Here is a 14,517-nt window from a genome sequence, read left to right on the forward strand (position 1 = left end):
ATGATAATTAATACCTGGGAAAAGATGGAGTGGAAATGCAAGTTAGTCTAGAGGATTGTTAAACAGGGAAATTGTAACTTTCTAAAAGTTACTTTTCCTTAATATTTATAAAAAATCTGACTTCATCATTAAATGAATTAATTGATAAGTATTAAAAAAGTTGATTATTATTTTTTCTAGCAAGTCCCATTCCTGAGATACAGTATTAGGATTGTAATCTCTATTCTGGTTTTATATATAGGACAGCTAGGCCTGGTACAGTGAAAATAGCGTTTTGGTGGTAGTCTTTGTAAGGACATGTTAACATTATATTTCTACAGGTCCTACTTTTAAATACCATGCACCCTGCCTTCTGGTCTACAAGGGGTACGTGGGGGAGACTTACAAGTACTCAAAGGGGGCGTTGACATGTTTTAAGGGTTTTTCACAGGCCAACATTGCTGTTTTTACACTGCTACAGCCAAGCTACACAGCATAGACCTGTAGGGACTTAGAGGCAAATTGAATATGCCAGTTAAGAATATGCCAATTCGGCCATGTTTAAAGAGGAAGCACAGGCATGTTACTACTGCTTAGCAAGGTAAGGTACAGTGCACAGACGTCTAAAACCAGCAAAAATATAGGGTGCTGCCAGAGGTGAAAAATCTGGGATGACCACACAGAAAAGGCAAATTTCCTACATTCCTGAATTCCAGACATAAGCCCCAGGAGCACTCTCTCTTGATTCTAAAGACTTATTGTCAAATATTTTGCTGTGAGATATTCTTTTAGATCTCCTGCATTCCAGGAAAAAGCCAGAGTAAGCCCAGAGCGCTTCTGAATTGTTCCTGAAATTACTGAGAAAACCACTAGTAAAAGAGTAAGTCATACTGACTCACACTAGCCTTTGTGAATTGGGCACAATCTGCTTATTCAAGGCTCTTGGCTTTAGCTATAGCTTGGCTTGCTTGTGTTATATTGACTGCACTATTGGCCCGATTCACAGAAGGGGTGATTGATAATGATCTGGATGTGAGTTGGTGTGATATACTCCTGGCTTACTCCTTAAATTCAGTTATAAGACAGGAGTACTCCTGTCTGATGCCAGGCTTACTCCTTGGACCTGATTAACAAGGATTTTTCTCTTGACTTACTCTACTATTACTCCAGGCTAACTCTTGAATTCCAGGGGTAAGCCAAGCTGTACTCCTGGCTTACTCCTGGAATTCGGGAGTATTACAATAGTAGGCCCACTCAGAGCCAACTCTTTGCAAATCTGACCCAATATGCGGTAGTTGTGTGCTAAACTCTGCATCTGATTCACCTGTTTGGTGTCAACAGAAATGATCCACCCAGGTGAGACCGCGCCTTCCTTGGACTATCTCTGTACTACGCCATGTCAGGCACTTGCCGGGACACTCCCAGCTACCTGCCTGAAGTGCTTGTTTAGTATAAATAAGTTGGTGATCGTTTCTATTTAGCATGTCATTGTTTTGAGTACTTTACAGAGCAAGTGACTTCCTGCAAATGATAAACTGAAGGCAAACCCTGAGAGCAGCAGGCAACCAAAGACGGCGCAGTAAGTTTTCCTTAACTGGGCATTCCAATGTATCAACAGCAATACTATCCAGCTGTAGCCTGCAGCTGATCCTGCATTTGGGGGGAGAATTGTCAGCGGTAGCACATATTTTATGTTTTTGGTTTTTCATCCCGGCAGGCAATGAATAATTTTTTCGACATGTTTCGGATCTCAACAAACTCTTCGCATTCCAGCACCAGGTTTTTGATGGACTCTGGAAGACTCTCCACCGTCAGCAGCAACGTGACAATGAATGACATCCTGAATAACAGAAGCAAAGAGTAAGTAAAGATAACTCGCAATAAGAAATACATGCATTCGTGGACAAATGATGATTAGAGTCTGGTCCATTACAACAAAAATCTCTGTGCATGAATGTTGCATACAATGTGTGCATGGATACTTTTTAATGTCTTTTCAATGTAGCGTTGCAGTATATGATAGTCACAATAGAGTTTCATAAGTAACTATTTTTTACGGTGATTAGGTAAACAACCATAACTATACTGTTTAACAATGTTTGTTACGCTTCATTTATTCGGAGCCACATTTTAAAAGAGCTAGTGGATGAGCGTTAGATCAAGAAGTGGATATACATTTTCTTGGTTTGCAAACATCCCCACGTTTGATAGTGTCATCATAGTAGGGGATCACAGAAGGTCTAAAAACCTCATTTGTTTGCCAAGGTACCAGCCCAAATCTTCCCAAGGCCTATTTAATGAGAATAGTTGCTTTCCTTGTGGCTTTCATGGAAAGGAAGATACTCCTAGGCGCCTTGGTACAAGACCGTTGAAACAAAACAATCTGTTTATTAGGGACTTTGCTTCCTCAATCACAATATAATTCCTAATAAATACACAGACATAAAATCATTGTTAAAACATGTAAAAATCATTTAGATGGTAAACAATGGAACACGGTTTTAGGCACTGTCATAAAACATAGGTGTAAGCAGGGCCATTGTGACGTCGCTGCGTTTTTCGCATAATTACAGATTTGCCACATAATTCATCAGCTGCTTCATATTTAATTTAAAAACAATCTCTAGCTCAAACACTTCAAAAGTTACAAAAAACGCAGCAATATGAAAAGGTTCACTGGTCACATTTCTGTTGCTCGTGGCTATATTTGCCTTTTCCTGCAACGTAATTTACTCAACTCTACTGCACAACCTGGCCCTCCCTGCCGCATAATTCCAGTGGCCCTTGATCTATGAATTATAAACATATGGCGAGGTCACAGTCTGCCTTACTTGCCTTGTTTGATTCCTGGGTCTACTCGTGCATCGGGTACATCCTTAACTATGATCATATAACTGGTATCTGTCATCATGCTCATACCCTTTCTTATCGACTTAATTCCATGAGGAACCGTCTGAGTCAGCACCTCCTGGACACATTATATATCGTTCAAAAAAGTAAGATGCGTGCAGGAGATCCTACGGTCTCACGATCACACAAAAAGAAGCAATCTCTCTTTGATGGAGCCACCACCTGTCTACCATTATTGTTTCTGGCATCTCCTCTAGCTTAAACTTCACATACTGTCTCCGACCTTGACCAGGCCAACTTTAGCAAGGTTGTCCTCAAATCCTACAAAGATTTGCCTTCCAGGTGTACCATATCCAAGGTCACTGGAAATATGCAGTTCTGCTGCCACAGCCTTTTCCACATAATTATGGATTCGCTCCATTTGCCACACAATTCATCTTCTGCTTCATTCTCTGTAGATTTTGTTAAAAAAACGGTTCTAGATCAAGCAGATCGAAAGGTACTAAAGATATGATGACATGTTCCATGCAATGGAAGGCCCTTGGCAAACATTGACTGGTCATTTTTCAGTTTCTTATTACTGTATTTGGTTATTCAACTGGTACTAATGAGGTGAAATATTTTCCTGGACTGTGTTGCACTATGCAGCATAGGTTGACTTCTCTGCCACCTAATTTAATCAACTCTACGGTTTGATTTAGTCCTCCACTGCCTCGTGACATCAGTGGCCCTGATTATAGCCTTCCAACTTGTCTACCCCATCTTTTAGAGATCTCTTTTTTTAGTCCTGTATGTCAATATTGTAGCATCTTTGTTTGCCAAAAGCTCCAGGGTTACTCTGCAACAGATTCCTTAAAAAGTTATTTTTTGTACTTAATGACCACTAAGGGACTCATTACGAGATTGGCGAGTTCCAAGGACTGCTGTATTGCGAGTTCTACATAGGGCTGGAGTGACTGGTGGAGGCATGGGGCAGTACAATGGAGCGTTCTGCCGGCCATGTCAGCACAATGGGCAGCCTGTTTCGAATGCACCATGCTTTGCACAGGGCACAGTGCGCCCCCGAACTCCATATTTTTTGGGGGCCCTCATGGGCCCCTGCATCTCCCTCCATGCAGCTGTAGCCCCTGTGGCCCCCCGTTTTGGGCCCCTTACCTGCTGGACCACCAAGCCATTTATGGCAGTGGAGTTTTCAATGAAAACTTGGTGGTCCTGCACGTCATAATAGCTATGGAGGTCCTGATGCCAGGATCTCTAACACCGACCACCGCGGTGAAGGACCGCCACGGTTTCTGCCATACTGACAGACAGTATGGCGGGGTCGGTGGACCGCTGGCAGTCCCATAGCCAAACTCGTAATATGGAGGTTGGACCGCCAGAGTTGCGGCGGTCGGACCTCCACTGCCAAGATGGCAGTACATGGACCACCAAACTCATAATGAGGTCCTTAACCTGGCCTCTTTCCAATAACTCAGCCCTGTATAAAGCAGGTGGTAATGATTTTTCTTAGTTGACCTTTGATGCATTGAACATCTGGTGGCTGTGCAGCAGTCGTACCCCAATGGCTCTAGTAGCCCCTACGTGGCCATGCAAACCTGGGCCTATAATTGGGCACATCCAGAAATTTGCCTACAGTATCAGGAATTAGGGTGCTGCTAAATCCTCTCATCCTTTTCATGCAAATCTGATTGCCACAACTCTTTCTTAACATAACAAATTATTGCTTCTTTTTAAAAAAGTGCAAGCAACATGTTTTATTTACTGTCAGTAAAAAAATAGACATTTTTAATCTGTTAATTAAGTTAAATACAGATTGCTTTCAAATGCAGTACATTTCATCTGAAAGCATAGGCTGAAAACACATAGGGGGTCATTCTGACCCTGGCGGTCCATGACCGCCATGGCGGAGGGCGGCGGAAGCACCGCCAACAGGCTGGCGGTGCTTCCTGGGCGATTCTGACCGCGGCGGTAAAACCGCGGTCAGAAAAGGGGAGCCGGCGGTTTTCCGCCGGTTTCCCGCTGGCCCAGGGTATCCGCCATGGCGGCGCTGCTTGCAGCACCGCCATGGGGATTCCGACCGCCTTCCCGCCAGCCTGTTACCAGGATGGTGGGAACGGGTGCCGTGGGGCCCCTGGGGGCCCCTGCACCGCCCATGCCACTGGCATGGACAGTGGAGGTGCCCCCTAACAGGGCCCCACAAAGATTTTCACTGTCTGCTTTGCAGACAGTGAAAATCGCGACGGGTGCCACTGCACCCGTCGCACCCCTGCAACTCCGCCGGCTCCATTCCGAGCCGGCTTCATTGTTGAAGGGGCTTTCCCGCTGGGCCGGCCGGCGATCTTCTGGCGGTCGCCCGCCGGCCCCGCAGGAAAGCCAGAACGGCCGCCGCGGTCTTTTGACCGCAGAGCGGTCTTTCGGCGGGAACCGCTTGGCGGGCAGCGACCGCCGACCGCTGCGGTCAGAATGACCGCCATAGTACCTGATTTAAAGATTGGCAAGGAGGTTACTCCGGCAGGCTATAGTGGAATTGTAATACGGACAGTATAGCCCTCACGTTTGTGAGGGAGTAACCCCTTCGCAAAACTCTAAATCAGGACCATGATTTGTAAACAATTACACTACAAAATAGAGTCTGGAAAAATGTCTTCCTTATATAAATATCTCTGAACAGTGACCTGAATTTAATTGCCACACAAAGAATGTTAAATTTCATTTTCCAAATTATGTTCTTGATTATTTGGAGGCACTTTGATGATCTGTCGGTCGACAGTTTTGTAGGAAATGTTTACGTACGTTCACATTTTAAAAGCCAATGAGTGGCCCGAATTTCCAGAACTCTGATCCAACACTTGTTTACGCAGAGATCTTAATCACGAGTTTTGTTGTAATTACAGTATCACCCGCAGTTTTCCACATCAATGTTTAGGAATGTTAAAGCCGAAATTTAGTGGTGTGAAATGCTTAATAAGCGCCCATACATCCAGACTTCGATTAATAAAGCAGCAAAATATGCACTCTGCACCAAATTCTGCAGGTAATTCATCATTTTAAATGGGTAAACATAAGAGGTACCATTTATCCCACCCTGTAAATTCCTTACTCCAGTGCATTAGATTTGACCTACTGTGATAAATATCAAATCACTGGGTACTCAGAATTAGGGCTCATGTATTGAAGTCTGTATTTTGTTTAGACAAAGTATGTTTTTGCAGCCTAGGCTTTCACATCCTACCACTGGAAGTCAAAGCAAAAATGAGCACCATTTAAACTGCTACAAGCAGGCCTAACATGAGGCTCACTCCTACTTTAACAGGAAGAAGGCCTAATTAGGGCAGGTGACTTTCAAGGTCAACAGGTCTGGATATGTGTGCAGATGAATATTTCTTTAACTATCAACAGCTGTTTAAGCCTCGTGCACTGCACTTGTGCTTTGGCAGTCTGCGCAGTCACTGTCTGCAGGTCATTGAATTGAAAAGACCCATAGACAAAAGTAAAAGGTAGTGCTTTGGGTACATCCTCTGGGCTGATTTGTAGGAGGTGAAATGTAATTTGCAATGTACTCTGCAAATGATTCGTGAAATTATCAGGGTTTTACCCTGCTCCTTACCTGAGGGCCTGTGGAGGACAACAGTTTACTCCAGTAATAGTAAAAGGCACATGCAATGATCATCCTAAGACGTCAAACACCTGGAGATAGGCCAATGACCCTCATCAACAATTCAGAGGAGATTTTACAAATAGTTAAATGAGTTTACGAAACCATATCAAATGAGTATTTGGAAGGGGCTTGTTTAGAGTGTCTCTTCGAAATACCAATTTCTTGTTGTACGTATTAATGATTTGCGACCAAAATACGGTCAAAAGAGGTGCTAACCCATTCACAAAAAGGAAGGGATCCCATTGTGAATGTAGAAAAACCATTTTAGGAGTAGGCAGTGGTCTGGGGCACTCATTTAATATTCATGAGGTAGATCAAATTGCACCTCACTACAATTCAGTATTTTACGAACTGACCTATTAGTACATTGGTTAGCATGCAAAACAAAAATTCACTGGGTAAAAGTTGATGGACACATTTTACCCGGTGACTCTACACAGAGTCCAATACATTTCCCTGTGTACTATTGTATTGGATGGTGGAAACTGACTTTAAAAAGAGCACAGAAAGTGTACGATTTTTCTTCCATGCGTGACACAAAAAAACATTGTTACATCAAGCATACAATTGTGTTGCTGTATCAAACGCTATTTTATGTCCAAGATGATTAGTTGCGAATATTACAATGTATTGCCTACTATTTGTGAAAGTAAACCTTCAATGATATGCTTTGGGATATATTAATGAATCCAAAACACACATTCCTCATAAGCTAATATGCATATACCACTTGTGTTAAAGCAAATGCATTGAAATGCATGTAGTCTGAAGCAAAAAAGCACAAATTACACAGTGAAATGAAATATGTATCAAGGTAAATGTATGTTTTGTATCATGCATATGATACATAGTGAAATTAAGTTAGGTATAAAAGCAGACTGGAAAACATGTTCTTAAATAGAGAATTTTTACTTTGTTATATTAAAACTGAATTGTCACATTATATCTGCTGCTCTTTTGGCAAAATGTAAGAATCATTAGTTTTTTGCTGACAATACCATGACTGGCAGTTGTAAATGCATATTCATACAGTCATTCATCTGTCTCTGTCTGGAAAATCACAGGGAGGGTAACCTAATATTCGGATGTGGCTTTACTGTGTATGGCAATGGCATTGCTTATTGCAGGCAAAATATATATTGGGTAAAATACCCTCTACTGTACATTATATGGATATTGCAAGTCAACAAGGAGTTCCATGACATATAGTGGCACGAGGCCACAGGCCAAGTGCCTTTAAAAGTTTTGACACTCTGAGCAATATCCTTAAAATATACAATGGGGGGTTCTTGAATCCATATAAGACTGAGGATACTTTCGGTATTTTTATTAAGATTGACAGTACGCCAAGGATGTCAAGTCTAGCATGCAACATAAAAGAAAGACACAAACAGTTCCTACCTTCCCAGGCAGAGAGTCACCGAGCTGCACAGCTCTTTGATTTATTGGATGCAAGGACTTGCAACCTCATTACAAGTTTGGCTGACCCAACGCGGGACGGTCAAACTCACAGGGAGGACGCCACCACCATGGCGGTGGCATCCCCCCACCCTATTACAATGTTCCCACTGGTATGACTGGCAGGACATTGTAATAGAGCATTCCCACCAGTCAGACCAGTGGGAACAGAGCTACGAAATAGCACTTGGCTCCCTTAAAGGAGCCGAGTGCTATCTTGTAGCACAGAGGGGAATGACAGCACCATCGGAATGAGCACTGTCTGCAACGCCGACAGTGAGCATTCTGACGGTGCTCAGCAGGGGACCCCTTTTGGCCCCCAGCACACCCTCATCATCAGCCTTTTTGTATGCCATTGAAACCGCCATACAAAGGCTGGCGGTAAGGAGAGTTGTAATCAGCCATGTGGCACTGAGTTCAGTGCCACCCTGGCTGAGTACAACTCGGACCGTTTTACCATGTCGGGAACCATGTTCTTGGCAGGAACAGCAGTACCTTGGCAGGTCCGCCCCCAGGGTTGTCATTGGCGATCGGACTGCCTGAAGTGTGGCGGTCTGACTGCCAACACAAGTTTGGCGATCCTTGGACCTCCACACTTGTAATGAGGCCCTTAGTGGTGTATACAGAAGCTTCTCTGTGTCTTGTGTTAAAAAAGTCTTCCTTCAAGCATACCAGCAAAGTTTCAATATGGAAAAACTACAGCAATCACTTTGCTTTCACACACAACTGAGCCATCTAAGAGAATATTTTAATAAAACAATATCTGCTAAAATATATTACCTTTTGCATCTGTGCATAATGCAGCTCCCTTGATAACAGCATTTATGTAATATGATACTTATTGAGTAAAATTGATAAGTTCCAGGAATGTTCCTTCTTTAGTGAGCACAATAGATTACAATAAGAAACGCTGATGTGACAATATGAATATTTTTGCTTTAATGTACTGTTTGAGGTGGCTATTTCAACTAAAAGTACAGTCCCTATAAAGTACAGGGAAAATTAAATAATGTTGTGGGCAGGGATTTTTTAAAATGCTTAAAGGAGTTTTACGAGAGGCTTTTCTCAGCATCCTTATCAAAGCAGAGGTTTTTTTTCTGTGTAAGCTGTGCCACACTTGTTGTAAGCAAGGGTTTTAGAAGCCTTGTTTATGGTAATTGGCACAGCAGGGAAGAGCTCTTCCAGGGACAAACTGGGACTCCAAAGCAGCCCTGGCAAATTTTGTCAGACCAGCCTTGTTAGGGTGCATAGTGAGTGAGCCTGACCACTACAATATGGCTTGGGGGGTTCTCCCCTGCATGAAAATTTGGGAAAAAATGTCAACAACTGTGCATTCTACAACACATCTTTCATTATATATTCAATTGTATCAGTTTTTAAAGCATAGTAGAGGATGACCTTAAAGTGTACTAAAATACAGCAATCATTATTGGGGCTCTTTAATGATTCCCTCACCATCACCCTCCAACAGTGCCTCTCAATAGCCCCGCTCTCATGTGTATTTCATTTGTTTTATAGCTCCTTTCTTACCAGCGTAGGGTGTTGGAGCACTTTACATCACACACATACAGACACAATAAATCATACACGTGTAAATCAGTGTATAGAACATGTTACATAAGACAGAGGGAACTATAAGGTGTAGGATTCACATGTCATCCATACTGATAGGCATTTTCTAAGAGTACCTGGTCTGGGGAAACATAAACTCTGGATTCAGAATGTAAGACAGTGGTTTGAGTTGACTCTACTAATAACAATTTATTTCTACCAAAACAAACCCATCTTACAAATTTAGTATAATCAAAGAGTGGGAAAAAACATAACTTTCTAAGCTGTACCATGCAGTCTGCATGTAGCTCTTTGGCGGCAGTTCATAGCTCACTGTGCTAGATTATGATTGTAATTTATGAACTGCACAGTAATAAATGGATCTCTGTGACAAAATCAGTATTCGACTGAGCTAAGCACATAAAATACTGTTCTGTCATCTGCATAGTACAGATTCTTTGCAGCACGCATATCAACGCTTTGCGCTACCTTAAATAAGTCAAAACTGCCACTAGAAAAAACCACGATCTCTCTCTCACCAGCAGATACATTAATCACCAGAGTTATCTTGATACTTTTCTTGTTGCCTGAAAACTATTGACTGCACCAGGAACTGTGGAGCGCTTTTAAAACTGCTGCACTGCTGCAAAACCGGCCCCCAGTAATGAAAGGTGTTCCATGACATATAGTGGCACGAGACCACAGGCCTCCCGGGGATACGCCCAATGACCAATAAGGCTAGTCCCGCCTTGGGCTCTTCCCTGATGGGGATTATTCACCTCTCTCTCAGTGATTACCCTTGAAGCTTTCTTTTGTTTAGCTGCGAAGAATGTCTATTATCATACCATGCAGTTTTCTTCTGATAGCTGAAAGACTAAGATGGCGTTGTGCGTATGATGAAGCGTCCCATTGGAAGTCGCTGATTATACCTTGTTACAAGCTGCTTCTGATTTCTTTCCTTATTACATGTGCATTCTGGCGTCCGAAAGCATCTGTAATAAAGAAATAAAGCCGTTCTCATTATACGAGTATTTCATTATCCTTAGTATTATATGCACGATAAAGTACCCCCAGGTGTACATTGTAATGATATTTCAAGTCATAGAGAAGTTACATAACAATATTGAGGAACATGGTATTCCAGTCTGCTCTTTACCAGTCCAGATTCAACATGACACTACAGCAGTCCTGGACTGGAAAATTCAAATAAGAGGCAAGTTTGCTCATGTGTCGCCCACTCGAACATCAGAGGAGTACTAGCATGGGATCCCCAGGCAATTCAAACCCGAACATTCCATTAAGAACATTGTATAAGACTTAGAACAATGATTCCCAACCTGTGGTCCGGGGACCACTGAGGGTCCGCAAAGCCTCCTCAGGGAGTTTGTGACTGCTTAGAAAATTAAATAATGATAACAGTTTAATAAAGTGTCTATAAATAAAGTTGCTTAATGTACAATAGAAAATTTTAAAACGCACTGTAAATGTCAAAGAATATGAAATTGGAGGCTAATGATTAAAATTAGTTTCCTCAGATTGATTTGTGGGAGCAGTGAAGGTGCATCAAACATAATATAGAATGGACAATGTGGGGCTTAAGTTGAATGTACAAAAGCTTCCTATTAAAATTAATTTTTTTATTTGTTGTTTTATTTATATTTGCAAATTAAATAAAATGTGTTAACATTTATGTATGTGTTTGAATGCTTGTTTCTGTATTTTTTGTGTAATGTTTTGTGTTTCACATCATTGACAATGTATAGGCCGTGGTGCCTGGCTTCCAGTAATGACTCAGTGAGGGGCCCCGGATTCCAGTAATGATTCACTGGGGGTTCCCCGGGTTCCAGTAATAATGGAGTGGGGTACACAGATGCCAAAAAGTTGGGAACAACTGGCTTACATCATACATAATAACCAAAATAAACAATGCGCCATAAATAACACATTAGAAAAAAAAAGTATTAACAAACTTTGAGTGTAAGTTCTTACTAAAACAAAAAAAGTATCAAGTCCAGCACTGCACATGACCAATCATTGTTACTGCAACACCCTCACATAGAAAATAATGGTGGTAAGAATTAAAATAAAATAAAACCCATGAGAATAATGTTAAATTAACTTAAAGTACTTAAAATAGTTAGAAATATAAACATAAATTAATATTAAAAATATTTATAAATAGTGCATACTTATTGTTTTGTTATTCGATGTTTAAATCATATATTGGTAATTTGAAAAATAATGTGAAACTGCATTTTATTTAAATTCAATATGCCCCCTTCACCAATTATTAATACAATATTTGTTTTTGTATGTGGAAATGAATTTTAATTTAAACTTTAAAAAAATAATTACAATTTACTTTCAGATATTCCATTAACTAAAATTGAAGTTCAAAATTAATTTAATAGTGTTGTAGTATTTTTATTCTACATTTAATAGAGGTATATAAATGAATTCATAATAATATTTAACATAAAAAATACATTTAATATTTGTTTTCCGGCTAAATGCAATTTAATAAGTATAGAGTACATGTAAAAACTATATTTAACTTGAAGATAAATACTTAAAATCTTAATGTAAATTCATTTTATATTTTTAATTTATATGTAGAGCAAAATACATTATTTTGAATGGAACCTTTAGTTAATGGAAACATATTAAAATTAAATTATTTTTTTCATGAGTTTAAATTAAAAAATACATTTTCAACTAAAATAAAAAAATATTTATTTTAATATGCATTAATTAATAATTATTAAAAGTGATGTACAGAATCCAAAATTGATTTTTATTTGTTTAATGAAATGTATTGTTACATTATTTTTAATCCAAAATAGCTTGTTAAATATTTTTATAATTAAACAATACATATGTAGTATGTTCATATATTTCCTAACATTAATTTGCATTTATATATATATATATATATATATATATTTAACTATTTTAAATAATTTAGTTTAGTTTAAGATCATTTCCTGGGAGGGGTATATCCTAGGTTCCTACCTCCATTCTTTTCAGTTGGAGGTTTTTTGCAGTATCAGTGGCTGTCCATGTGTAATGCTGAACTTACTACTGTTTTTAGGGTCGAGCCTTCGTTGCATGCGCTCGCGCATGTGTATCGCAGTGAGACTCTTTTGTATTTAGAAAAGGGCTCGGAGCCCTGCCAACTTCACGTCAGTGTTTTTTATTGGTTTGTGGGCTTCCCTAATAAAATCTGCTTGCTTTCATTAGTCGAAGGCAGGCATAACTCATTCCTTTTCCGGTGGCTAGCCCTCCTCGAGCGCATCGACCAAGTACAGAAAACATGCGAGGCTCGCTGTTTTCCATCTGGCTCGTGGACTTCTTTTTCTCTAATTTACGAGCGCGATCTCGCTTGGCAGTAGTCGAGCGATTTACACAGTTAATTTCACTTTTTCGGGTTATGTACAATAATGCACTTTTGCCCGATAGGTGAAAAGTCGGGTTAGGAGTTTACAACGCGATCAGCTCTAACATGAGCAAAAGCGAGACCCGTTGCATTGTAAATGTTTGTTTTTGTTGCGAAGCTCAGGGTTTCAACTGCAGCGTACTACATGATTCAGTATTACCGGACCCCGTTTTAAGTGGTCTGCTTTAGTGTTGATGCTTTAATGCTGATGGCCTGTTAAGATAATGTGTGCCTGATTTTATAATTGCGCAGACAGTACCCAGTTGATTTTACAACTTGCGCCGGATGAGCAATATCACCCGGTCTCATGTGTAAGAGGTGATTTATTATAGAAGGGCATCCTGGCAGGAACTGCCTAAGAAATAGGATTTCTTAATTTGGAGTCAACAGGCAATTAGTGAACAACAGCTGACACCCTGCGGCCTTTGCTTGAGACTCTACGGGCATTTGGTGAATGTACAGGTCTGTCTCTTTCTAGAGATGTGTCTTCGGAACAGGGGACAGACACCTCTTGATGCTCATAGATTCCTCTTAGCACTTTCAGTAAATCACCTATGGAGGTGTCATTCAGGCCTCGTGCCCATTCATTCTATGGCTTCTCCGCAGGGAGCTCCGAGAAATGAGCGGCGATTGAGAGTTCATTTCCCGTACTTGTTTTGCCTTAATCTCTCCTCCCCTTGGTAGGGGACCTTTCTTCTTGCTCATGATCCCCCAGAGCTGACCAACAGCTACCACGCGGTCCCACGTCTCCCACCTTCAAGCAGTCATGGCCTTTTAGGGAACAACATTTTTCATGGGATTTGTAGGTCAATATCTAATGCTATGTTTAAGGAACAGTATAGGAGCACAAAGACATTGAGGCCATATTGCGCATTCATCCCTGTTTCAAGATGGACGCTGGGCTCCACTTCCTTTGAGGGGTCAGGACAGTAGGCAAGACTTGGCAAAGGGCTATCTTGAGCACTAAAATGTGGGTACACCATGGCACCAGAAGCAGACAACAAACCTATAGTGGGGGTTTGCCGGATACAGTTTCTGTTAGTAAGCTATGTCCCCTTCATTACCACACTCATAAAACACTTCGTCTAAAATGAAACTACAGTCTAAGATACAAATTACTGCTGGATAAAAAGCAAGGTCCGTCTGAAAATGTCCCCCTAACATGGGACCTCTGTTTTGAAGAAACTGCCAGCACTTTGTAGGCTCCGGCATCAGCCAAGACATTTTGATTTTACTAAAACTGTATATATAATATATTCACTTACAGGGGCTTCTAGCCAGCCCTCCTCGTCCATTAGTCTCTTGTTGTGTAATCCACACTTCCTTCTGCCCCTTACGGTGTACAGCATGGGGCAGTGAGGCTGCCCACTCCAGCCATTGTCCAACTTCCCTGTGAGTGCTAGCATTTCTGCTCTTTTGCTAGTAGCTCATCTGCTTACGAAATAGTTTGCCTCAGTGCCGAGGACTACTAGGGCAATAGGTGCTTTTTCAAGACCAACAAATATCTTTGCTCCTATCCATTTTTAATATATTAAAGGGAGCCAGGCAGTTGCTACTAGTGCTTAATTTGTAAATAAAAACGCGT

At 40.9% G+C, this 14,517-nt stretch overlaps 1 protein-coding gene across 1 annotated transcript in view; it reads left to right on the plus strand.

Moving 5' to 3' along the window:
* Window positions 1-1,468: 1,468 nt before the first annotated feature.
* LOC138265473 (transient receptor potential cation channel subfamily V member 6-like) overlaps window positions 1,469-14,517 on the plus strand; it is a 298,739-nt gene continuing 285,690 nt past the window's right edge. The window contains exons 1-2 of the mRNA XM_069213213.1: window positions 1,469-1,558; window positions 1,697-1,839. Coding sequence (XP_069069314.1) covers window positions 1,700-1,839 — 140 coding nt within the window. The 5' untranslated portion in view covers window positions 1,469-1,558; window positions 1,697-1,699. The remainder of the gene's footprint in view (window positions 1,559-1,696; window positions 1,840-14,517) is intronic.

The sequence above is a fragment of the Pleurodeles waltl genome, chromosome 11 (assembly GCF_031143425.1).
Source record: "Pleurodeles waltl isolate 20211129_DDA chromosome 11, aPleWal1.hap1.20221129, whole genome shotgun sequence".
Lineage (NCBI taxonomy): Eukaryota > Metazoa > Chordata > Amphibia > Caudata > Salamandridae > Pleurodeles > Pleurodeles waltl.